At 39.6% G+C, this 26850-nt stretch overlaps 2 protein-coding genes across 13 annotated transcripts in view; one reads left to right on the top strand and one right to left on the bottom strand.

The window, feature by feature from the left end:
- The window catches only part of SECISBP2 (SECIS binding protein 2), a 29097-nt gene extending 16239 nt beyond the window's left edge, over nucleotides 1-12858 (top strand). For 5 of the 6 annotated variants that reach the window (XM_061374662.1, XM_061374663.1, XM_061374661.1 and 2 more), the window contains 9 exons: nucleotides 638-757; nucleotides 1937-2069; nucleotides 4596-4765; nucleotides 6296-6437; nucleotides 7455-7584; nucleotides 9232-9452; nucleotides 10159-10313; nucleotides 10746-10947; nucleotides 11701-12858. In XM_061374662.1, coding sequence (XP_061230646.1) covers nucleotides 638-757; nucleotides 1937-2069; nucleotides 4596-4765; nucleotides 6296-6437; nucleotides 7455-7584; nucleotides 9232-9452; nucleotides 10159-10313; nucleotides 10746-10947; nucleotides 11701-11810 — 1383 coding nt within the window. In that variant the 3' untranslated portion in view covers nucleotides 11811-12858. The remainder of the gene's footprint in view (nucleotides 1-637; nucleotides 758-1936; nucleotides 2070-4595; nucleotides 4766-6295; nucleotides 6438-7454; nucleotides 7585-9231; nucleotides 9453-10158; nucleotides 10314-10745; nucleotides 10948-11700) is intronic. The other variant, XM_061374664.1, reaches the window with a different exon arrangement.
- Nucleotides 12859-14172: 1314 nt separating this feature from the next.
- SEMA4D (semaphorin 4D) overlaps nucleotides 14173-26850 on the bottom strand; it is a 35363-nt gene continuing 22685 nt past the window's right edge. For 4 of the 7 annotated variants that reach the window (XM_061374652.1, XM_061374654.1, XM_061374656.1 and 1 more), the window contains 3 exons: nucleotides 17021-17230; nucleotides 15527-15683; nucleotides 14173-14973 (listed from right to left, as the gene is read on the bottom strand). In XM_061374652.1, the coding sequence (XP_061230636.1) occupies nucleotides 15550-15683; nucleotides 17021-17230 (344 nt within the window). In that variant the 3' untranslated portion in view covers nucleotides 14173-14973; nucleotides 15527-15549. The remainder of the gene's footprint in view (nucleotides 14974-15526; nucleotides 15684-17020; nucleotides 17231-26850) is intronic. The other 3 variants (XM_061374653.1, XM_061374655.1, XM_061374660.1) reach the window with 1 other exon arrangement.

Here is a 26850-nt window from a genome sequence, read left to right as displayed (position 1 = left end):
AATGCCTTTTATGATAGGAGAGCTGTTCCATACAGCTTTTCCATCTCTTAGCCATTTTTGTGCCCCTCCTCTGGACCTGCTTTAGGATGTCCATGTCTTTGTTGTGCTGGGGCCCCCAGAACTGGACACAGGCCTTCGGCTGGGGACGCATAAGAGCAGAGAGTTAGAATCACTTTCCTGGATCTGCCGGCCACACTTCTCTTTATGCAGCCAGGATATGGTTGGCTTTCTGAGCTATGAGCGTATACTGCTGGCTTATGTTCAGTTTTCAAACTACCGGTACTTCCAAGTCCTTCTCTGCAGGGCTGCTCTCAGTCCCTTCAACCCCTACTCTGTACTGATGCTGGAGATTGCCCTAGTCCATGTCTAGGACCTTGTACTGAATTTCATGTGCTGAATTTCGTGGGCTTTGCACAGGCCCAGTGCTCAAGCCTGCCAGGGTCACTCTAGATGACATCCCTTTCCTTAAGTGTATCAGCTGTGCTACTAAGCTTGGTGTCATTCGCAAGCTTGCTGAGGGTACACTCAATGCTACTGTGTATGTTCCATTTGAATTTAGTATCACCTCTCTTTGCCCTTTTCCATGTGTTCTAAATAGTTTCTCTTCCTTATCACCTTTTGTCTCTGAATTTCAAAGATTCATCTGACAGAAGAGCCTTGGGATACTTGGTCTCCCACAGTAGATGGAGTTCCCAAAGTGGATGGGCTGTCAGGGAAGCAAGCTTCGTCTTCTGTATTAGAAAGAAAGAAAATGCAGGTAATTGAATTCATGTTTGAAAATAAATTTCAAAATGACAAAGGAAATTAACATGTTTTGACATAAGACTAAGTCCAAGCACATCTGTGATTGTATTCATACGTTGTCGTTCATACTTTGAGATGTGACAAGATCCTCTTTATTAGAAGCACTCGGTAATAGTAATTACTAGCTTTCAGTTTGTGATAGAGTGTTCAGGGAAAAATACTACATTTTCATTAATGTCTACTACTAATGTAGTTCCAGATATCAGGAATTTTTCTTTCACCTGTCTTATTTGATCATGGCAAAATCCACTCCTAAATGATTGTCTTAAGGAGTTGGGAACCTCTTAAAAGTGTTTCTAGTAGATTAAGACAAGGAGGCAAGGAGATCCACTTAGTTTGGGGCAAGGAGGAGTCATACAGAGCATCAGCAAGGTCAGTAAGTAGTTCCATGTTGGTGAGTAGGTTCTGCTGTAACTCCAATGCAAGGTGAGGTCCTAGCTCAGAAAGAGGAGGTCACATTCCTTAGCCCTATTGTAACAGAAGCTATAATGAGTTGATCTCCAGGATAAGACTTCTAGAAGTACAGAATCTGAGAGTCATTTACTTAGTATGTTCTGCCTTCATAGTTTGTTTTTTTTGTAGTCTATTCATTTGTAGTCTTTTTATATTCTGAATCATTAAATGTGGTGCCAAATGTGGAACACCACTTCTGCCTTCTCTTCAAAGCAGACAGAAAGATTACTGCTTATAAGGATGAGTGCATAAAGATGATGACACCTCTTCATAATAAGGCATTGAAGGTAATGATATATGTGAACTGCAGTGACATACCATGGAAGATTCACAAAGTAATTTTTCTGTACTTTTATTTTTCAATTCTGGTAAGCCTTTTCTTTTTCAAAGATAGGTGGCAGTCTGACCAAAGTGGGAACCCAACGTAAAGCACCTCCTTTGTTACTTTATGGTTTTACGTTTTGTTCAAGTAGCTATTCAAATTATTTGAGCTGTTTCTGATTATTTTTTTTTTATGTTTCACATTAAAATTTATGTGTATTTAAATATAAAGTACTTTCATTGTATTAAGTTAAAGATCAAAAGTATCATGGATGAAAATGTTAGGAGTGTATTGCACACTTTGCAAAATAACATTCCGGAATGGAGAGCATTACTAATTGGTTCTGAACTTGTTCAGGAAACATCCAGGAGCAGTGGAAAGAAGAGTCAAATTCCTGTGCAGTTGGATTTGGGTGGCATGCTGGCAGTCTTGGAGCAGAAGCAGCAAACAGAGAAGTCAAAACAGTCTTCTAAACCTGTGGTGTTTTCAGGTATTGGTTACAGTGAAATTTCATTTCTTTCCATTTGAGTTTAAGTATTCAAAAATTAAATGTAGCTGGGTTTCGGATCTGTAATGATATCTGAATATGCAGGCAGGAGCAGAGTTCACAAGAGACAAAAGAAAATGAAGGGTCTTTAAAAAAATATTTTTAAAGAATGGCAATTTGAATTGTTTGGAGGAAGACTTGGGGAAATAAAATCTTTTAGGAGAATGACTTGTAAAAAAGAACACCTTACATAAATGTGAAAGGTGATTGAAATTTGGCTTTGATAAAAATGCTTGTGTTTGTGGAAGATTTTGCTTTTTTCTTAAAAACAGGTTTGTGATCTGGACCTGCAGGAAGGGACTAAGCAGTAACAAAGGCTTTCTTATGCTCCTCTAAAATCTCTAAAATTCTTACGCTCCTCTAAAATCCTAGAGCTCCAACTTATGTGAAAAGCTCCTTTGCAAACAGAGGGGTTATATGAGTCAGCCCCAGCCAGAGGATGACTTGTGCCATGCCTGGTAATTATGGAATAATTAATTGCTAGTGCTAGGTTTTGGTGATGGAGAGATTTTCAGGCCATGCGGATGCAAAACTGGGAAGCAGAAACAAATAGCTCAGTGACCGTACTATAGGTCAAAATTTAGTGTCAGTTGTGTTCGTGCAGTATATTTTTGCAAAAAAGAAACAGTATTTGCTAGAATTTAGTGATAAATTTTCTCTCATTATTTGAGTAAAGTTTTTTTTTTTAATATTATTTCAGAAAGAGAGCTAATAATGAGAGAATTAATCTCACAGTATGGTAGCTGAGCTTGAAATAAAAAGCTTAAAATACGAAGCCTCAGTGAGTTTTCCTCCAGTAACTGAGAGAAATTATAAGATGCTTTTAAAAATACTTCTTCTGTAATTGATTTTTTTTGTTTTTTTCTTTTGAGTCAGCCAGACTCAGTACTGCAGAGGTGCTAATAGCCGGGTTTATTTCTGTAAAATTATACAGTATGTGAATTGGTGAGATAGTGGAGGAGAAAGTTATGGGTTGCAATACCTGTTTTCTAAGAGTAAATTGTGTCTTAAGCCTGTATCTTAATCTGGTATAGGAGAGAAATTGGTGTGTCATATTCATATCCTGGAAGTATAAAGTAGATGTTACCTCAGCTTTGCACTTGAACAGTCAGTGCACCCATTAAATTGGTGTCTACACAAAATTTAGCTTTAGTTTGAGAAGTGGCATTGTGCTGACCTTTGTAACCAGAAGAGCAGCACAGTGAACAAGAAGGGCAAGGAGTGTGCAGACAAAATTATTTTATTCTATTTACCAGATTTACTTAATCTGGGAAATAACGTATAGATGAAACAGCATAGTAATGTAGTAATTATTCTGATTTAAATTATGTTTTGGAAATGCATCGGTAGTGCAAACTGGCACAAACTCTTGAAGCCATCAAGTTCATGAAAATGAGAACTCTGAATTTGAAATGAATGAGGTGATGTACACAATGAAGGAAATATTATCTGTCTGCAAGATGTATACTTATGTACTGCTTTAAATCCAGCTTCAATTCTTGTAGCCACCTATGCTAATAATACTGCTCAGCATTCTTGGCAGTGTTCTCAATTTGCCTTTGTTACAGAGCCACAAAAGAAAAGCTGCAGTGTAGCAGTTTTATGAAGTAAACTGTTCATGCTAATAGTACTGTATGTGATGTTGGACAATCAGCATATAAATACCTTGAAAGCCGTAAATGAAGAGGGCTCAAGACAAGCTGACAGAAGCTTTGAGTGTTTTTTGGGGGAGAGAGGTGGTTTGACGCGCAAAGGTGTCAAGCTCATTCCACTGATACTTATCCTCTTCATTGACTTTCTAATGTAACCTGGTTTATATTTCAGGTAACTGAAGTTTGACAAAGTGCTTTCACAGGATACAGCAATTTCTATTGATAGCAGCTGAAAAGGGAGAATAGTTCAGGGTGTCAGGTCATGGTGTGGAAGGTCCAGGTTCAGCGACTTTGCCAGTCATTTAATGCTTCTGTGCTCTGAATCCTCTGAAAAATACATGTAAAGTAGACATCTCCTGAGACCTGTGCTGGTTAAGCAAAAGAGACATAGCTGTAGCTTTGAGTTACTCATTACCCATCTGCAAATGAACTTCATCCAACTTCATTAAGGTGTAACAAATGGTAGGAGTGTTACAGATTATTTACGTATTTATTTAAATCTGCAGTACTGCAGCTCAGTATTTATTTTAATGCAAAGCAGAATCTCTGCAGGATGCCATTGTCATAAAACATGAGATTTCTGAAGGTTTACCAGGCCACTTTGGCAGGGTGTTGAAGGTAGCTTGGAGTGCAGTGTTTTGCCAAATTCTGCTTTGGAGAGTTAATGACAGAGGATTGCCTATAAGAATTATTAATAACAACGCAACAAAAATTAAATATGTGTATACTAGTCCTAATCCTGTCATTAAACTTACATTGGATACTGGTTTAGGTATTTGTTGTTATCTGATGCAGACTTTTGTTTTTTGTATTTCAGTTGGTGGTGCCATACCATTGCTTTCTAAAGAACCTACTACAGCCACAAAAAGTCACCGATCAAGCCAAGGAAAGATGCCTCATAACCCTTTGGATTCCAGCGCTCCTTTGGTAAAGAAAGGGAAACAGAGAGAAGTCCCTAAAGCAAAGAGACCAACACCTCTTAAAAAGGTGCTCATATTTTTACCTTAAATAGTACAACATAGGCATTCAGTATTAATCTGTGAGTCTGTTAAACCTTCTGGAGTGAAGATCTGCATCTCAGCCTCTGCTTGTCTAAATTCTTTCCTTGGTTTAAAAAAAGGGGAGGGAAGAAGAGCAGCGTCTTGCTAAGTGGCATGTAAAATTTCTCCCAGAATATAATTTCTCACTTAAATCACTTGATAGCTGAAAAAGTGCCACTACAGAAGTGTGAACACATTGTTGGTACTGGGGGGGCATCCAAAGAAGCCTTACTTGGTTTGGAAAAGCTATGCTGATCTGCGGGACTAGGGAGAAAGGATCAAATACATAATTTAATATTTCTGTGCTCTTCCAAGCCAGAACTTCAGCTGATTCTGTAGCAACTAATATTAGATCCACCTTGAGATTTCTCTTGTATGTCCCCTCTTTGCCCATTCACATTGCTTCCTGTCATGTCTTCTATACAGAGGATTTTGAGATAACACTCCATTGCAGGGTTACTTTTTGATCTAGAACAACTCTTACACAGCTAGTGAAGGTAATTAAGTAGTCAGTCTTTGCTGCTTAATGGAATTTGAGAACTGCACAATATAAACAACGTATCACATGTAACAAAACTGTAGGGGGTGGTACTAATTACTGTGTCTTCTGGCTGTTCTATCTTCATGTAATCTATTTTTCAAAGTAGATTTGAGAAGACAAGGATTACTTTTTCTGTGTAATATCTGTGTTGTGACTGTGGGAGGACACTTATTTTTGTTCTTTGTTCATCTTTGACAAATGCAAATGGAGAAATTTACTTTCGCAATTAGGTTCTGTGATGTAATTACGAATTACGGGTAGACTGGCTGAGCTAGTGGTCATACATACAGTAACTGCTTCTTAGCAGATATAAAAGCAGAGAAGCAGGAAACTGATTATTGCTTTCACCTACAGTAATGTGTCTGGATCCAGCGTATGTCATACTTTCCTTCCTTCTGCATACCGTACAGCTTAGCTATCCAGGGTAATTTCTTCTCTTTTCTTCAACCAGCAAATGCAGAGACAGCAATTTATTAGTCTGACTCAAGGGAAATAAAGGGAAATAAATTACAAGGAAATAAAGGGGAAGAGGAGTTGTGCATATATACGTGTATGTATGTACCTGAGTGTTTGGCTGAACTGCCACAGATTGACAGTTTGAAGAATGATAAAGAGGAAGACTTTCACGTTCTTCTCTGCATTGAAGCAATTTGTTCCTCTAACTTTCAGTTCTGCCTTTCATCCATAGTAATGATTTTCTCCATCGAGACACTAATAATCAAGGAGGAGGTACTTTTCTGTTTACATCTAGGGAATATATTTCCTTCTTTCTATGTGCAGATTAAACCCCAAATGCTGTAAACTTTGACTGATAGTGCCAAGCCTCTTTATGAATGATTTGTATGTAAGGCTTGGTGAGAGAAACTACTGTGTTATCTGTGTGACATTGATTTGGGTTTTACATACGTATTTTTTTTTATTTTTATTTTTTTTTAGATTATTCTGAAAGAAAGAGAACAACGAAAACAGCAACACCTGTTAGTACAGACAGCAGTACCAAAAGAGGAAGATAATAGTATTTGTAAGTCTGCAGAAAATATTATTGAAGACAAAATGCTTCCACCGGATGGTCACGCAGGTATCTTTCAAAAGAAAGCTATAATACAGTATGTAGATGGAGATTTGATAGTCAGCACACTTAGTACTTTGACATATGTGTACCAAATATGCTTAAAAAGAGGTACAATAATAAAGTGAAGTTCAGCAAGATTCATGAAGTTCACAAGGCCAAGTTCAAGGTCCTGCACCTGGATTGGGGCAATCTGAGTGGAAACTGGATTGAGAGCAGCCCTGAGGAGAAGGACTTGGGAGTGTTGATTGACGATAAGCTCTGCATGATCCAACAGCATGAATGTGCTGCCCATAAAGCCAACCGTATGCTGGGTTACATCAAGAGGAGCAGGTTAAGGGAGGTGATTCTCCCACTCTACTCTGCTCCAGTGAGACCCCACCTGCAGCACTGCATTCAGCTCTTGGGCCCCAAACACAAGAAGGATGTAGCCCTGGAGGAGGCAACAGAGGTGATCAGATGGCTGGAGCACCTCTCCTGTGAAGAAAGGCTGAGAGAGCTGGGCTTGTTCAGCTGGGAGAAGAAAAGGCTCTGGGAGACTTTGTAACAGTCTTTCAATACCTGAAGGGGGCCTGCAAGAAATCTGGAGAGGGACTTTTTTACAAGGCCATGTAGTGACAGGGCAAAGGGAATGGTTTTAAGCTGAAAGAGGGTAAACTCAGATATTAGGTAAAAATTCCTCACTGTGAGGGTGGTAAGACACTGGAACAGCTTCCCAGAAAAGCTGTGGCTGCCCCATCCCTGGCAGTGTTCAGGGCCAGGTTGGATGGGGCTTGGAGCAACCTGCTTTAGTGGAAGGTATCCCTGCCTGTGGCAGGGGTTTGGAACTAGATAATCTTTAAGGTCCCTTCCAAGCCAAACCATTCTGTGATTAAAAAAACAAAAAAGAAATGTATGACCTGTTTCCCTGCTACCACAGAGTGCTGCAGTGCTGAAGTAATGACACTTCAAGATATACTTGACAAGTTTGTCTTTTCGCAATGCTTTCTTCATTTTTTCATTGAGAGATCTTTATTTACATGATAGCTGTTCCTGTAACACAAGTTGCCGAAGGGTTTCTTGAGAACACAGGGGTAGAGGAATCAACAAAACCTTCTATGACCTCAAAGCAGCCAACCTCCAATCTTCCAAAAATCCACAGCAGGAATTTCAGAGAGTAAGTATTGATTGTACTGATGTATTTCCATAGTATCACTGATAACGGCATTTTTGAAACAAGATAATATTCTGTGTAACAACACTTGGAGTTTAAACTGAAGGTTCTAATTTTTCTTTCAGTTTTCCTTTTTTTTTTTTTCTCACAGTTTTTCTTTATGCTGACACACAAACAGAGAAGTGTTATGCACAGATATAGTCTGTGCAGTTGTGCATGTTCCTTGAAGAAAAAAAGAGATAAATTCATTAGTGGCTAAGGAAGGAAAAGGAGGTGCTGTTAAAGTACCTTATTTTAAATAAATGGAGTACCAGCTTAGGATTTAAGAAAACGAGTAGTACACTTAATTTTAGGGTGTACTTCGGTTTTCTGCTACTCGACCAAATGACAAAAATGTAAGGAATGTAATCAGCCAGACATTTGCATGGTGTGGCTAGGCAGAGAAGTGAGGGGATGATTTACGGGTTATTATGCACAAACACTTTCAGTTTAGTTTAAACAGATGTGTATCCATGTTTCCTTATAGGAGAAATAGTCATTACTGTATGTGATGACTTAGGAGATCCAGTCATGACAGTTTAAAATAGTTAATTTAGGTTAAGCAGTTTGCTAACTTTTAATTTTTCTCCCATAAATGCACCACTGGGCTTTTTGCAGCTGGCGTTACAGTATCAGTTAGTATTGATGCACCCATTCTTTATCTTCTTAATGTCACGTGTTAGCTCTAATTTAACTTCTAACTGCATTTAAAATTACTTAAATCTGTGTCCATGCAACACTGTTTAACTAAAAGTACAGTTTGAGTTGAATATATACAGTGTAACTCTGTTCTGCCTATTACAGGATGTGGAGGATTCAGCAAAGCTTAGATTTTTTTGTATTTGGATTAGATTTCAGTGATTTAATAGATTTGTCTTTGAGACTTAGTGAAGTAAATCTGGAAATAGTAAATAAAAACTCAAAGTTTTGAGATAATTGCATCTCTTAAAATTTGGGACAGATTTTTTGGTCCCATGTCTCATAATCTTATGTGAACTTGCAACTTGGCATCTTTCTGTTGACTCTGCAGTTGAGATATCTTCAGGTTTTCTCTTTGAGATCCTTCTTTACTGAATGATTCTTTGTATAAAAGATTTGCCATAACATAGGATGACAGGCAAAAAAAAAAAAAAATGCTGGGGAGAAGGAATTTGATCCAAATTTCCATCTTTGCTATAGATAGTCTTGCATTTATATAAATTAGAATTCTGTACTTTGGTTGCTGTACTTCGATTGATACGGGTCAAAGTAAATGTCCTCAGAAAAATACTCCAATAGAAAAACATGTATATATGTATTTGTTCATATTTATATATATAATATATAAATACATTTATTGTACATGTGTGCATGTATTTTTCAGTATAGTTTGATAGGGGAGCCAGATACTGCAAGTAACATAACTTACTGGAAGTTCTTAGCCAGTGAAAAAAGTTGTATATAAGTTTTTGTTTTCATGTATATAGCAAGTATGTTTGGAGTGGAAATAGAACAAAAGCCAAAGACATAGAATAGAAGGTAAACTGTTTAAATTTTGCATACTTGTTACGTATTTCTGTTACATATTTGTAATTCTAGGGGGTTTAACATTCAGTTGGTTCTTTCTTCCAGTTATTGCAGCCAGGTACTTAGTAAAGAAGTTGACAGTTGTGTGACAGATCTCTTAAAAGAACTGGTTCGTTTCCAAGATCGCTTGTATCAGAAAGATCCAGTAAAGGCCAAGATAAAACGCAGGCTTGTTATGGGTCTTAGAGAAGTTTTGAAACACCTGAAGCTGAAAAAACTGAAGTGTGTCATCATCTCTCCTAACTGTGAAAAGATTCAGTCAAAGGGTAAATATGGTTGTTTAATAAAAGAAATGCAAAAAAGCAGACTCTGTATACTGGCAGTATCATTTTTGGATAGCCTTTGAAATCAGTCATATAAAACCGCCTTTCTTACGCAGATTGTTTACTGGTGTGCAGCTGAAGAATGAGCTAAATCGAGACTATCTGGGGTGGTGGAAGTTGCCTGAAACTAGGTTCTGGTTATTAATTTGCAGTGCAGCCACACAAAAGATTGCATTTGTACAGCTGAGAAGGGACTAACGTTACTGATGCCAGCTGTGCTGCCACAAGAAGTCCTGCTTTATCAGTCTCTCTCAGACTGACAATAAGTTGTCAGTAATACTCTGTGTAAATTCTGTGGTAATTATTGTCATTACTTTCTGTTAACTCTTAAACAATTTTGTAGCAACCAGCTCTTGCCTTTTACAAGAATACTGAATTAAACTACACATAGAACAAAATACAGAACACAGGTAGTCTAAAGATACTGCTGATTAAGAATTAAAAAGTAAAATTCTCCTTTTAAAATTCAGATCTTATGCTGTTATCCTTGTATTTTTTCTGTAAACTCTTAATTTCAAAATGCCCCATAATCTTAGGGTTTTGGTTGGTTGCTGTTTTTTTTTTGCTTTTGTATTTTTAACAGTACTGTCCTTTATTTACAATTAGCTTGAATATTGTCATTCTTTGCTGATTTTATTGTCTGCTCCAGGTGGGTTGGATGAGACTCTACACAATATTATTGACTGTGCCTGTGAACAGAATATCCCATTTGTTTTTGCCCTTAATCGCAAGGCTCTGGGCCGATGTCTGAACAAAGCAGTGCCTGTGAGTGTGGTGGGAATTTTTAGCTATGATGGGGCTCAGGTAAGCTGAAATATGTAGGTTCATAGTTTTGTTTAGCTTTACTTTTTACTTGTAGAGGGTGGGAAATACTGTGACTGTAAGGCTTTGTTTGATTATTTTGATATTGCACGCTTTATCCCAGTTGGTGTAGAAGCCGGTGGCTCATCTGAAAAAATGATTTTAGAAGTACAGACACTCAGTACAGTCCAGACAAGTAGTATGGACACCTATTCCTGATACCCACTCCTCTACCTACATGTTTGTTGTTTTTTCGGTTTTGTTTTCAAGAAAATGGGTGTTTTTATAAGTGCTTTTTCATATCTTTACATGTACTTGGCTGCTTTTATGTACAAACTTATATATGATCTATAAGGAGTATTCATTATAGATTTTCATGGAGATGATAAACTTACTATATGATTTAAGCTCTCCTAATATTTTGTATTTACATAGGACCATTTTCATAGAATGGTACAACTGACAACAGAGGCCAGGAAGGCCTACAAAGATATGATAGCAGCTTTAGAGCAAGAAGCTGAAGGAGGACCAACAGAAACTCAACCCAGCGTCTTAACCACTGAATATGAAAAAAATGGCTTATTAGAAACTGGGAAAACATCTTCCAGGGACTCCGATGAGGATGTACCAAATTATAGTGAGTATTTACTGACTTGGGTTTGATTATATTTTCATTCAAAGGGCTCTTCATTGTTACCATCTTAACTGAAACAAATGATACCTGTCACTTTAGCAGATAGTAGGGGTGGGAAATAATTATTATGATTTCCCCCTGCTGCCCCTAATTTTATAAAAGTCTGGGAGAAAATTGCTCTCTGAAATCCACTGATGGCAGGTGGTCCTCATTGCTTTGTCCAAAGATATTTAACAGAGTTCCTTATTATTTCTATTTCTAAAAAAATCCTCTAAGCTTTTTGCTAGAAATGCACACTCTGTAACTATGGCGGACTTAAGTTTTGTGTTGAAGCATGTTTGAAATGCATCTTCCTGTCTAAAAGCGTTCATGTGTTGTAAAGGCCTTCTACTTCCAGAATTACATTCCTGCAGCTCTGCTCAGTCACCAGGCAACAACAGTTGCCACTGATAATGGGCAACTTAAAACTTCTTTCAAAGTGTTGAAAACTTAGGAGGTCTTTTTTTGAAGTTGTATCCACCTTCAGAGTTAGCCTTGCTTGAGCAGGGGGCTGGACATAAAGATTTAAATGGATCCCATCACTCCTAAAGTATTCTTTCATGCATTATCTGATGTCACATGATGCATCATGCCAGAGTGCCAACTTATCTCAGCAGGTACGCTGAGAAGGAAGTAGAGAATTAATGTGATTTTTCATTTTAAGTATTTCCTCAAGTATTATACAGTAACCTGTTTATTTATTCTAATATTCCCTAGTTAAAATCTGGAGGAGAAAACTTGAAGAAGAGTATAACCCATATGCACTGGAACTGGAAGAGAGTGCAGCGGCTTCCGAATTCACTGTCACCGTGTCAGAACATCAGTAAATCCAGATCCAGCTCTATTGGGCTTTTAGTAATATTTTTTCAGACCCCTAAGAAGAGGGTAGTAAAATACAATAATCTAAGGAATACCTGAAGTCAGCTAAGGAAACTGTTCTGAGTCCCTCTAAGCAAAATAGGCACTGGAGCAAATGAGGCACTGGTTAATGCTTTTATGTTCTGTGTGTTTGGTTGATCACTATAGGAGCTGATAACAGCAAATTGTCTTACCCCCAAACAGCTTGGAGTGGATTTATAGACTATCACTGTTTTGTTAGTGATACAACATAGGAAAAGATCTTGCTAGAAGAGTAATTTTATTTGGGAAGAGATATCATGAGCCAGAAGGTTAGGACTTGGGATTTGCTTTTTGTAACTCTTTCTTAAAGAACTTCACCTGGGTTTTGTTGGTAGGTTTGCTTTGGTTGTTTGTTTTTTTTTTTCTTTCTTCTTCTGAAGAAACCTGCTCAGATGGGCAGGCTGGCATCAGTGTCACTGTCCTCCAGTCAGCAAGCAATGTATTCTGGGTAGACAGTTTGTTTGTTTGAAGCTAATTAAGGAAGAACATCATGACAAAGTTCCCAAGTCAGCTCTTCTTTGTGGTATATTTGTTCTTCTGGGATCATACAGTAGGTATAAGGGAGAGTATAAAATACAAAGGTCTGAAATGCCTGCAGTGAAAATATTCTCTTTAGAAATTTATGAAGTTGATTTTGCTACTGGGACTAGTTTGTCATAGGTCCTGCTTTGAAGTTATAGGCTGTTTTCTGAAGAACAGCATATGTGCCAGCCTGCCATCCTATCTGTATCTTCTCCATGCTGACAGACTCCTAATTCCTCCAATTTGGGGTTGTGTTGGTACATACATGAAAAAGTTTTTTATCAATATCCGATTGTATCTAAGGTGGGGAAAATGTCTATCTTAAAAAACTAAATGTGCTCATAATGGTGGTGGAGCACCTTAGTGGGGATGTCCTATATAAATACCAGTGTTTACAAGTTGCAGATACAAGAGAACAAAGAAAGAAACAGGAGCCTAAAGAAAGTAATGAAGGATGCAACTTGGCAGTTGTAGCCAGTGTTCTGTAACTTGGCAGTTGTTCAGAAAGATGATAGAGATGCCATGTGCTGCTGCCAGCAGCTCTGAAGTGTGTCTAAGTAAGTTCTTCACATATGGAACATGTGTAGTGCAATAATTTGGAAAGTAGCTGCCTTGTGAAGTTAGAAGTGGCATAAAAACTTTGAATAATTTTGAAGTTCAAACCATTTTGTAGAATGTAAGTTGTATTAAATCTGTTACAATATATTGATTCTATAAAGTATGGTTGTGACTTAATTGAAATCTTCTGATGGGCATTTAATGATACTTGAAATGTCAGGTTTGGGGAGGAATGATAGCAAGGGAAGTCACCCTTAAGCTGCAGTGCACAGCTGATCACTGGTTATGATGATGATCTTTTTGTATTAGTTTCTTCTAATTTTAAATGGAAATTGAGAGTGAAACATCCCAGTGATGAAAGATGGTTTTGGCCAGCAGCTGTTGATCCAGAGGTAAGTTGTGATTTACTCGTACCACTTTGATACACATCTAAAACATTGAAACAACTAAGTCACTGCATGGAATGGTGGCCTATTCACGTTAACAGCTCATTTTTCCTTTTTCTTTCTTTTTGTATTTCCTGTTCTCTTCCTGTAGAAGAGCATGAAAAATTACTTCGGAAATTCAAAATCACACAGAGTTATTTCTTGCTTTTAGAGCGTAGCAAAATTTTTACTGCTTGCAGTACTTCACTGCAGAGACAAGGCAGAATACAGCCATACTCATCTAAAACTCTGACCTCAATCTTACAAAGCATTACCTTCCCACTTAGGACCAATGAACTAAACTTTAGCCTGCTTGAAATCTGTGGAACACAAAAGGAGGGACAATGCAAGAAAAATCTTTTATAGTTGTCCCTGAGCCATAAAAGATGGCAGAAGAGAAACACAATGTGGGGGAGAGATTCCCTCTGAGTGCTGTCAGAAGTCTGCATCAATTTATGATTACCAATGTAAAAAATAGTGAAAATGGTTCACGTATACAAATTTTCACCCTGCATGTGTTTGGTGTGTGGTCTGATATTGTGGGTAGAGGGTATCATTCAGTTAAAGTCTTAAACTGAGGAAAATGTTTTCTTCATTGTGGGAAACAACCTAAGTTAAATCTTGCCTGTTATAGGATAGTCTAGGGAGAAATATAATGCTTTCTGCTATTGCTAGGAGCAGCTGTCTCCATGGGCTCCAGCTATAGTGATTCTTAGATGGCATTTTACTTGTTTCCAGATTGCTGAAAACCACTGAGGAGATGACAAGACAGAAAACTTGAATAATGCCTTAGACATTTCTTTATTAGATGCAGAAGGACAGAACATCAAACAGCAGTGCAGGAAAACAGTTCCACTGTGGATTAAGTAGGCCCTCACATTTTCATTCTGCAGTTGTTCACTAGGAATAGTCTTAGTATTCATTCAGCATTTTTAATTTGGGTGCTCTGTAATTTCTATATTTCAAGCATTAGTCAGAACTTCTTTATTTGGTACAGAAACTTTATTACCAGAAGAAATGTGTTAGAACAAATTAACTTGCTGACATCTGAAAAGAATGCTCTTCAAAAGACTGGTAAAAGAGCATAAGGGTAAACATGTTAAAAGAAAGCAAGTAGCCAAGTTAAAGTGCCTTTAAATAAAGGTGATCCACATCTTATTATTAATCTGTAAATCATCTGCCAAGATCCTCAAGCCCAAAATTAACTGGCTTGCTTAATGAACTCAAAACAGAAGCCATACCTCATATTATATTGTTTCAGCAGCACAGCTTTTACTGCGATCACTTTTGTTCTTCATTAACCTGAAATAACTGGCTTTAGAAAACCAAAGATAGTTCCAGCATGAGAGAGTGGCACCTCTTCTGGCACATAACTTAGTTATTCTTTGGTGCAGTAAAGATACCCTCTTGAACCTCAAGCTTCAGGTGATCTTCCTGAATAGCCATTTTAATACCAGCATTACAAAGTAAGTCTTTGAAAGCTGTGATATTAAGAGTGCTGGCTGTGCTTAACTTGCATGCATTTCTCCTTCTAGCCTGTTTGTTCCTTTGTGCATTAGAGGCTGTTTTTCTTGTTGCAGCTCTCCTGAAGAAGAAAGAAGTTCAGAATGATGTGTTAATACTGCTTTGAAAGTTAACATAGGGTTTAAGGGTTGCCTGTACTAACTGTTCCACCTGCAGCAAACAGAAGGGATCAGAAGTAATCTTTTGATTATCAGTTTATGATCTGTTCTAACTGCTGGTGAAAAATATTAGAAGCTAGCTCTGGACTATTGTTCGTTAAAGGAAGGCCAGTGTTGATGGACAGTACTGTTTATGAAGTCCAGTAGTCTCTGCAATCCAGTTAGTGTACAGATGTGCTGAAATTAATCTACTATTTCCATATACACAGACTTAACTGTTTCAGGCAGGATAAGGATAAATGACTGGTTAGTAGACTGAAGGAGCAAGCTGTCATAACTGTAATAGATGTCACAAATCAAGCAAACTTTACTGCTGAGAGGGTCAAGAATGATGACACATACAGGAACACTGATCACTGTTACATAAATACATAGAAGCATCATAAACTATCTATAAAATTGGGACTGTAGTGTGCCATGTAGAAAGCACTGTAGGAAATTTCTGGAAATTCTTACCCATGTTTTTCTCCAGCTTCGCATCATCTTGTCATGTTCACTGATGGCACTTCTCCAGGTATGGAATTCTTTGGTCCATCCATCCTGACCAGCACTATCTGAGAATTGTACATGGGGATGAAATAAGTGGATGGTATCTGTTCAGTTGTAATACTTCCTGTGGAGGATTGGGAAAGAAGGAACGGAAGCCACCATTTTGTCCTTCATTTTGTTCTACCTCTTCTCATGATATTTGGAAGTAAGGTCTGTAGAAATGGTCATGGCTTTTCCCCTCTGCAGCAAACTTTATAGCCTCCAGAGTAAACAGATTCAGTGCCTTTAACCTGTAATCCAAAATATCTAAAAACTACAACCTGCAAGCTAGGGTTTAGACCCATCTAAGCAGCTCAGGAATGCTGCAGTAAGATCATACCACACCTGGGGAGAAGAATGATGTGATTCAGCTGTCCATGTGCAGTTTGTAGTTTCTTAATTTTTTTGGTAATGTTATGTAGTTATTCTTTAATCCACTGAGGACTTAAGGGCTGTTTGCTGCATCTTGGTAAAATTCTAATTCAGATTCTATCTGCCAGTTTTCCTTGCAGAATGTAACACGGGTAGCAACATACACAGATGTAGTATTTTCTGTTTATCCTTCAGGACACAAGCATCAATATACAGTACTTCTGGAGCACACTGAAAGCCTCCCTCTGCTTTACATTTACAGTTGTTTCATTGAGATGACCTTCATTCTGCTACCAAGACAGACTTCAAAGTAACTGGAGTGATGGCGAGACAACTGTGTAACTCCTACTGCTTTTCTCCATCACTGAAAAAAGAAGAGTTGAGCCGTTCCTGACAAGTTCATGTTCACTAACCAGCTAATTATTTTTAGCTTCACCCTACCCTGCCAACTTCATCACTCCTGCTCTCTTTCTAAACACTGTTCAGACCTCCTTCAGGCCTGGATAAGTTCTCAAAAGCTAGTTGCTAATGTTGCTGGAGTTGCACTGGTCAGTTGTGGATACCTGAAGATTTTGCAGAGCTGCTGAAGTTAGCTCTGACCTCCTGCCTTGGTAGTGTCCAAAGCAAGCAGTAGGAACTGACCTCACCCAACTGCACGTGGTTTGCTGATAATGTGAGTTTTTTAACATCCTGGGTTGCAATTTGGGGGTTTCTCTTTGCCATCTGACTTCCTTGGCATCAAAGAGTTTTTCTGCTTTCTCCCCAGAGTGCCTGTTTTTAACACTCTAGTTTAAAAAAAAAAAAATATAATCTGTCTTCTAATTTGTGTCCATTAGTTTAGCAGTTTCATTTCTAGAATGTAACTGTTAATGGGCAGGTCAGTCCTTTGTACAAGGAACTTCGGTGGCTCTAAAACCTTTTCATAAACAATTAAAGCAGGCATATTAAGTAAGAGTTACCATCTTCAGATACACAGGTTTTATGGGTGAAAATTACAGAGCTCTGTTCATGCCAGGGCCAGGCCAAACATTACATTCGAAACCAGCCTACCTTTATCTTCTACTGTGATGAGCACTTCTGATGTTGTATTCCCAGCTTCTGAGACAAATGAACATTTATATTCTGTATTTTCTGATACTGAATCTTTCACCCAACTCAGGACATGCACTCTGCCATCAAACAGCATATGAGATTGCTCAGTGACGCACGCCTTCATCTTCTGTCCATTCTTCTTCCAGACAAAATAGGAACCATCCGGACCTGTAAAAATGTCAGCATATTTTGTAAGAAAATACAAGTCTTTGAAAAGAAAACAAAACCACAAGACCTCAAAATTAGACTCAAAAGGATAGCTGATTGTAATACTTCATAGGCTTCTTCAGCTGAAATTCTAAAGTAAATTGGGATAAAGTGGAGCTAGCCTTGGTAATTTATGTTAAAGCCCAAGTTTTAAATGAATTCATGTCTATAAATTCCATCTGGATTCCCATGAGGGGGAATGTGCTCCACAAACATGATAAATGCTGATGATGAACAGCAGCAGCATCTACCTGCCTGTACGATTTCCTTTGGAGCTAGGCCACATAACCTAGTGCTGATCAAGCTAGCTTCTGGTACAAAGCATCTGAGACATGCCTTGCAAAATCTGAACTAAAGGCCAGGAGGGGAAAAAGTTCAGGAACTCAGCGTGTCAAAGATGCTGGAACTAATAATGAAAGAAGCAGAATTGGAAGAAGCACAGGACCATTAGTCACAGTAGGCAATTAGGCAAGACAGAACTTGGAAGAAGCTTGGATCAACAACAAAGAGCAATCCAATCTTTTATCTTTGTTGCTGTTATTCGTTTTAACCTGTGAGGACTGAATCTGAGTAAGTCAGAGACTGACAGTAGCCCAGAGGACAGAACAGCTGCTCCCAGAAAACCAGCAAGGCTGGCTGAAGTGTATTTGGCAGTATCTAGGCCTTCTCCTTTGAAAGGAGACCTCTGAGCCAAGCTTAGAACTTCGAAGTGATTCCGGTATGTAAAACATGCCTGTTTCTCCCTCCAGCCTACCCTTAGCAAGAGAAGATGTAAAGAGAAATCTGGCATAAAAAAAAAAAAAACAACGAACTATTTTTGCAAGTATGTCTTGACAGAACAGGTAACCTATTAGGTCAGCTTCTACTGTGAGCATTTCAGATTGCAAACTGATGTGGCATTTTTCTCTAGATGATCTGATTCTAGGTTAGTGCCCTGAGATCTAAGTAAATTTAGATGTTAAAGAAGTATTCTTTGCATCTGGCACTTTCTCAGGATATCGTGTTAAATTCTTAAGTCATTTGGAAATAAAACTAATATACTACAAATATGGAGACATAAGTTAGTAGTGATAGTAAGGCTGAATGACAGAGAACCTCATCAAGTGAAAGCCTGGTAGAGTTTATCTCTGAAGGAGAGGGAGGGAAATGGCAGAATCTCAAGAGGGACTGGCAACAGTGCCGACAAAGTGGAGATGGCAAGCATATGCTGAACTGAAAACAGCCTGGCACACACTCATTATGAAAATACAGTGGTCTACGGGTGACTGTGCTTGTTCTACAATTAAGAGTAGATAGGTTACATGTAAAAATCACAGGAAGTCTGGAACCAAGGACAAATTTCAGTAAAAAAGTGGTGAAGTTGTAGTTTGGACAAAGCAGAATAGTAAATAAATACAGGCACAGCAGAAAGAAAACAACAACAAAAAGGTCTTGAAGAGCAGAAACCTACATTCAAAAAACAGTCTGGATTATAATTTCTAAAAGTTGCCACAATCTGTCACGGCATTCATGCAGAAATAAAATGAAGCAATAGTATTTGCAGAGGGCAAGCTGGCTTGGAGAAGTTAAGACCAACTTCACAACAGTGAAGATCAGTAAAAAGAGGGAATGCCACATATGGCACAAGCCACAGGGATGAGCTTTTCCAAGCTCAGAGAGTTACTACTCTAGCACTGCAAAGCTAAAAGCCAGGTGCTTGAGTAAAGCTGTAAACTCACAAGCTTTATTTGCATGAGACATGGGAACAGGACCTTTACCTAAATCCACCAACTTGAAAAAACGCTGTTTTGGGACCATGTGAGGAAGGGGCATGTTCTGTGCAGGACTCTTCCTAAGCTGCCTTCAAGTGTTCACATCAGAGAAGCTGCGCTGTTTGCTGGTGCTAATGATCAGAGTTGTTCCAGAAATCTGTCAAAGGCTGTGCTTAGACACACATTTCACTAAAGGACTAAAATCCAACCATTTCCCAATGTGGAGAATTCTGCAAGCTGTGTTGCTTCAGGTCAGCCACTTAAGAATTGAGCAATTTTACCCTCCCTATCTTTTCTATGTGGAAATCCCCACAGATACACTCATCCCCATCTAACATATGATACAAGTCAGTCAACAACAAAATCGAAGTTCAAGCATTAGTCAGGGGTTTTACTGATCATATTTCTGGTTTCAGGCACTGTGCTGTTACTTTCTCTACTTCAACTTCCTCTTCAGGATTAGGCAATAGAAACATTATTTAGGCAATAGAGCTTTATCTGCAAAAGCTCTGAATCACAGCTGTTAAATGCAAGTATTTCCTACAACTCCAGAGGGATAAATTCAGACTCTGCTGTAATAGGGAAGTATTCTTTTTAAGATTAAGGAGTAAATACGAACATATACTCCACATTTGCTGCCCTTGCTGTAGTACCAATTAATTATGTGTCTAGTGCAAACTTCAGAATATAAAATTTATGATCTACTTACTTTGCCATCCATTTTAAGAATGCTTGAAAGATTGAAAAAGGTCATCTGATTAAAACAGTACATTCAAGCAGAGAAACAGCACATCCGTTCAGATATGTACATAGCTATGTTTAAGCAACAGTGAAAGATACTATAAACAGTTTTGAAAGCATTGCTTCAATCTCAGAAATACAGTATTAATTATCAACTTGCACATCAACAATTTTAGAAGGAGAAAGGTTAACAGTTACCAAACAAAAAGGAAAAAGGCTTGATGCATTGTCTGAACTACCCCTCTTCTCTGCATGAGCCCTTTGTGATTTCCAGTGTCTGTGAAAGTGTTTGCTGCTTTTCTGGACAGATTTCATTTTCTCTACCTCTGCTTTCAGCACTTGGAGTGAAATGGCACTGCCCAGGTACCGTATGGGTAGTTTCTGCTTGCAAAATAGGCTCTCTGACCTACGTCAGGTCAGGCAGGTTTGCACAAACCATGCATTTAGTACCCAGATTATTCTGCCACAAGATTTTCCACAAGAAGAAACCTCAGCAGCCATAGACAGCATTAGAAACCTGAACCACTGCAGCTGCTTGTAAACTTTTATCCACAGTCTTAACTGCATTCACCGAATTGTTGCTGCAAACTTGATCTTAAGGTTAAAATAATAAGTAACACCAGATACAAAGAATTTTAAGGGAACAGCCACAGATTCAGAGCAGCATGCTGGGCCGCCCTGATCAACTGTGCCAAATTAAGCATTTGCCATGTATGCATCGAATCCTAATAGACATATGGCTTGCAAGAAAGCTTGGAGGTACTAATTTGAAAGCAAGAGATTATGGATTAAGTAGTGATCACTGACATAAGCGGGGGGGGGGGGGGGTTGGGGGAGGGGTATGTGCAAGAAGGAGTACTGGCTAAGGCAGCTCCTGCTGTATGCTGCGACTTGCAGAACTGTATAGGCATTTCAAGAGCCACCCAATGAAGCTGTACCATGAAACACTCAGAAGTGCTGTCCCCATTGCTGTTGGCTTAGCATAGTTTTACCTCATTACCAACATACTTCTTGGAGGGTGACATTAAAACAAGGCTTCCCTATAAATTATTCAGAGAAACACTTCAAGATAGGAGGAGGTAAGTTGGGTGAAAAAAAGCAGGAGCTGTCAGCAAGCCTAAACCTCTTAAAGCTTTCCCCAGCAAAACTAATCTCTGAAACCTGACAGCGAACTGAAATCCAGTGAAGATAACCGGCAGGTATCCCACAGAGGAATCCTGGCAGGGCAACAAGATGTCCACACGAATGCCTCCGATCTAGACAAAGAACTGCTACCAGAGGCTATCCCCAGTGACAGGAAGTTTAGGTTCATTCCCCCAGTACACACCAAAACCCCTTCCAAAGCTCAAAACGTGCAGCAGATAAAAAATAATCTTAAAAAGGGGAGGTCTGGATTTAATGCTTGCTGTCTTAACTTGCAGCTTTGGCTCGTACCAAATGCTACTGAACTAAACATCCGAGATGTCAGAAAACCAGTCATACAGGAAAGCTGTCATCCAGAGCAGGGATTAAATTTTAAACAGACACTATAATCTGGGTGCATAAAGATCATTTTAAATCAGAGATCAGAGTTGGCACAGAAGGTCAGTCAATCATTAACACTGAAAACAGCCACCAGCACTACTCCACAGAGGGCTGACAGTTGTATTTAATGCTGGTCACAGTTTCTTAAGTTGTAGGAGTCAGCTACTGCTGCTGACATGCTAGCAGAATAATAAATAGTACATGAAGCCATCAGGAGGGAAACAGATTGGAAAAGTGGGGAGGGAAAGAAGGAAAGAGTTTTTAAATTAGACAAGCATCACTGCAGTTTTCTGAAGACAGTGTACAAGGTTGGTAGGCTGCATCTCATCACTGGGGGTTTTGCGGTTGGCTGGTTTGGTTCTCTTAAATAGGGGCAATACTTCTTAAAAAACAAACTAGGAATAGGTTGACAGCAATGAAAAAGGAAAATCCCAGGAAAACAGACCTCTCTGAAATGATAACTAAGAATATTACTTCAAGCACCAAATATTTCATACTGAGGAATCCACGATGACATGCTCCTTCAAAAACCTGGTGCTTTTGTCAGTTACTAACCCATTGGTGTAACACCACCACAAGCTGATGTGGCCTTATCAAGGCAGATTAAAAGCAGGAAGTGTTTCCTGTGAATCACAGAAGCTGGGGGAAGCTGCCTGTCACCAGAGGAGGTGAGGCACAGTGCATGGAGATGAAGGTAGGACACCACATCTGCCTTCTCAGGGTGCAATGCAAAAGGAGGTTGGGAAAATAGCTCCTGGCTGTGAGATGAAAATGTGATCCATAATTGTCTATGCTCCCAGTGATGAACAGCATTTATTCATATATTCTCCGAGTGGGCCCAAGGCCCAAAAAAGGGTTTGCAGCATGAACCCATATAATTGTCTTTACAGAACAGTTAAACAAAGCACTAGCATCTAGAATTAGGACCGGCAGAAAAAACATCAGGTTCCAGTTTGAGCTTGCTCACTGATTTTCATCTCTCGTATCAGCTAACACACCTACTATGCCATTTGCAGAATTTAAGAACATATTTGGGGGAGTAACATGCTCTCTAGAAATCACTGCTGCTCTCCAGAGTGCACAAGCTATGGCTTTTACTCCATTGTTCACCAGACAGATCTAGGTGAAGAAGAACTGGAAATAAGATTTTCATCTCCACAGAGGGAACAATGACATGTTGAAGCACCTCTGTGTCCTGGGTTCAGCAGCAGCAGTCATTTTTCTCCTTCTCAGTAGCTGGTGCAGTGCTGTGGTTTTGACTTTCAGCCTGGGAACAGCGCTGATAACACCGATGTTTTTAGATGCTGCTCAGTAATGTTTAGTCTGACCAAGGACTTTGTGAGTCTCGTGCTCTGCCAGGGAAGAGGAGAAGCCAGGAGGAAGCAGAGACAGGACACCTGACCCAAACTAGCCAAAGAAGTATTCCATGCCACAGCACGTCATGTCTGGTATATAAACTGGGGAAGTTACCCGGAAGGGTTAGATCACTGTTCGGGTTGGGCTGGGTATCAGTCGCTGTGCGGTGAGCGGTTCTGTTCTCTTCCCTTGTTATTTCCCTTATCATTATTATTATTGGTGGTAGCAGCAGTGGTTTGTGTTATACCTTAGTTACTGGACTGTTCTTGCCTCAACCCATGGGAGCTACATTCTTTCAATGCTCCTCCCCATGCCTCCAGGAGAGGGAGGAGGAAGAAGTGGGGGGAGTGAGCGAGCAGCTGCGCGGTTCTGAGTTACCGGCTGGGCTTAAACCACAACACGCTGGTAAGCACCTGCTGCTGAAGCAGTTAAAAAAGAGGAGACAGCTCTGTTCCAAATCAGTACCCAGTTTTATCAGCCATCACACAGAGGGATTACTTATCACAAGCCTATAGGTTGTAGCTATCTCCAGGAAGACAAAATTAAGTGTACAGGTAGGTGGTTTGCAACTGGGCTGCTTGGGTAACAAGAAGTTCTGAGGAAGAGCACACAGAGTTGTGGTTATGCTCCAGAGACTGACACCCAGCCAACTCCACCACATTTCATTAGGCAGTACTGGCTGAGACATCACTGAATACCTGTGTATAAGTAAGGAGAAAAACAGTTTTAACTATTTATGTTGCATTTCTAAAGAAGAAAGACTTAGCTGGGAGGTCAGGTAAAGGTCTTGTAAGCAAATGGTACACAGAAGCAGACAACACACCAAAGTGAATCTCTCCTGAAACAAGACACAAGCCAAAAGTCATTAGAAATTACATCTGCACCTCCAAGCCTTCATTGTGAAGCAAACTTCTCCTTTTATATATACATAATCAAACCATAGAAGCTGCCACGGATTCTGCAGTACGTTTTTTCTTGCTCTCCCCCCATAATCACATGTGTATTAAATTGAAATGGTGAGCAGTGCCTGTTTTGTGACCAAATCAGGTCATCACTGCAAACGGCCCATGCAGCACCCAATTCCAAAAGTAAGCTGAAGAGCTAAGTTGATCAGCTAAGGAGCAGAGCTGCTGCTTCACAGAGGTACCCCTCCATGGTGGTACCTGGTGTATTCCTCAGTCTCAAGAGGCTTTCTGACAAATTATTTTCTTATAAGGATGGCTTGTTGAAACTGCAGATACCAATTAAGCCCTTTTAAAACTATGTGGTGGGCTTAATTTACCTAAAACCTCTGCTGACACATGATGCTGTGGATAGAATCTACCAATGAGTGTGCAAGAACACTCACCTACTGGTACGGGGGGGGAATATGTTACAGCACGCAGTGCAGTTTGGAATGTTTTAAGCACACCACACACCGGTAATACTTGCAGACCACAACTCCAACTCCTAACTGGACACACTTTCCTCACGGGGAGAAAGATATTGTAATGTTTCGTTGTGTTTTAAGCATTTACAAATGTAAGTGAAACAAGGGGAGGTTCCCCCAACTGAGCTTATTCTAGTCCTTACAAGAAAAGATTAAAAGAGGGGTGTGTGTTCCTTTCCAAGTATTTCTTTGCCTGACTCCAACCTTTACAGGTGAAAGTGCACAGCAAGAGAAATTTCCACAGAAATTACCCAAAATCTGCTGTTATGACAGAATTTTAGGATGCATCCTGTAGTCCCCACAGACATTAACTTCCAGTTGTGCTACAGAAGTCTCCAGTGGAGAAAGCCATCAGAGCCCTGGTAACACCAACACAAAGGTGTTTAATGCTGCCAGTTTTGCATGTAAGAGGGCCACAGCAGACCCTGGTGACTGTAAAGAAAAGCACCAATGTCTTAGTAAGATAACTGAAGCACTGAGATACTGCGGTCTAAAGTAACAAGAAAGATACTTCTAATGTCTGTGTATTACGTAAGAATGGTCTGCAATATTTATATCATTTTATAATTTTATGTCACAACTTCTAAGCCCCTGTTAATATATTAAACAAACTTAACTTTTCACCTTTTGAGATTCATTATTTGAGATGCATCTTTTAGAGGATGCATATTCTAGATGCATCTCAAAAAATAAAAACCAGGTAGCATGACAGAGATCTGCACAAAGGAATGGTTTTACTCTGAAATGCGTTTACGTGACAAATATTCAGCCCGTCACTGACAGAAGTGGTACAAAAGTACAGAATTAAAACCTGACCACTGCTGTGAGATTACTGTAGCCAAAGATGCTGAAACCGAGTCATACACAGACAGCATGCGATAGAACACCAAAGGTCTGAGGAGAATGTAATCCATAAAGCGGGATACAGGACTGTTTAAAAGGTACAGACTTAGCATTCCCGGATGAGGATAAAGACAAACCAACCACAGATCACTAAGTAACCACAGAGATCAAACTCAAGGCTATTGTTTCAACAAAGCATCGCCACATAAATATAGGTACACTGCACACTTAACCAAATAGGAAGTTTTAAAGTGTTTGTGCAGAAGGTTTAATTGTTCTGGGAAATGCAGGGCCTTTCTAAGCTACCAGTTAAACCATTTTCATGTATCAAAAACTAATGATACATCTGTCAACTGCTAACAAACACTGATGAACACATGAAGAGATGTTCTGGGGAATATTTGATACAGCAGTTCCAAAACAAAAAACAAACAAAAAAAAAATCAAAAAAACCAAACAACAACAAAGAAGCCCCAACACTGGAAAACTGCAACGGGTTCCGAAACAGAAGTGTGTCTGTGGGAAACTGCTGCTTGGTATTTGTGTTCTTGTGAGAGCAGAACAAAGTGGCAACTGAAGTAAACTCCATTTTAAGGTACCGCCACGCTGTAACTAAAGAGCTGGAATTTTTAGTCTTAGAAAAACACGCTGCTGTCCAGCACAAAGCCCCTTCCTCCACAGGCTCACTCTGCTCTGGGTGCTGTGCACCTCCACACCTCTCCAGAGTTCTGAATGCTTTGTGCCAGGTCAGCCAATCAGACCACCCCAGTGCACCACAGGCAATGCGATCGATCTAGGAAGCCTCACCCCAAGATGATTTAGAGAGCCACTTCCAGAGGAGAGATTTATTCATTTCCATGGGCAGGTCAGCCTCTGACATGAGCTGCTGATCCTCCTTCTGGGGCAGACTGGGCACACCCCGGGGCACAGGGATTGAGCCCCGTTGCCCAGACCCACGCTGCACAGCACTGCATGACAACAGTACAGCCAACCCTTGGCCAACAGGTTCGCAAGATCTGATCTGGACTCACTCTAGATGGGCTTTGTCTAGAACTTTATCCAGTCTGCAGCAGCACTTGCTGAAGGGCACCGTATTTCCCCCCCCCCGCCTTTCAGTGCAACTTCAAGCTTCACCAAAGACAGAAAAACTGCAGTGAATCACTTGTGAGTCTCATTCTTATCAGTTACGGATCTTTTCCCGTGTGGATGTGGGAAGCTGTCTTGCACTCCCTTTAAAATACTATGGCCATGGGGAACAGGCACCGTATGCAGGAGTTACCAGATACTCATCTCAATATCTCCATGAAACAATAACTCCTTTAAAGTCTGTTGCTGAGTTTGCAGAATGTTTACCCGGGGTTCACACTCCCAGGGTTATTTTAATGAGACTGAAAAGTTAAGAAACCATTATGGAAAAATTCCAGCTTCAGAGGAGCTAAAGGAGATTAGACTTCTTGACACCATCCAAATCTTGGATGCCTGAGAGCTTCTGAATATGAGGCTAAAAATACAAATAAAGCATAACATTTTGCACTATTTCTGATTATAAATGTATTTAAATTGTTGCTTGGCACACTCAGGATATTCTAGTACTTCATCACTTGTCTGTGAAGTTAAGGTCAAGAAATACTACTATACAGCTGGGTGAGGTGTCAGTAAAACATATTTAAGTGGACCCAAAACTGCTAGGAAAAAGCCTGTTTCAACTGTACCTGAATTCAACAGAGCACACCAGAGAAATTATACAGCAGGTATATACAGCACCAACTCACTGCCGCTACCTAGCAACAAATGGTGTAGTATTTAGTTCAATTTATTTGCAGCCTGCCTCAGATGCCTTTAAAGGGTCTAAAGTTCTACAGTGTTGGAGAAAGCAGATATGAGTCCTAAGGCTTAGCAGTGTGTTTCTAGCACACGCCTTTGGAGAAATGTGTAGA

The sequence above is a fragment of the Neopsephotus bourkii genome, unplaced genomic scaffold, assembly GCF_033783945.1.
Source record: "Neopsephotus bourkii isolate Nb327-2 ecotype Australia unplaced genomic scaffold, CSIRO-AGI_Nbou_v1 NB_1641, whole genome shotgun sequence".
NCBI lineage: Eukaryota > Metazoa > Chordata > Aves > Psittaciformes > Psittacidae > Neopsephotus > Neopsephotus bourkii.
Note: the sequence above shows the minus strand (reverse complement) of the source record. Positions and strands in the feature narration are given on the sequence as shown.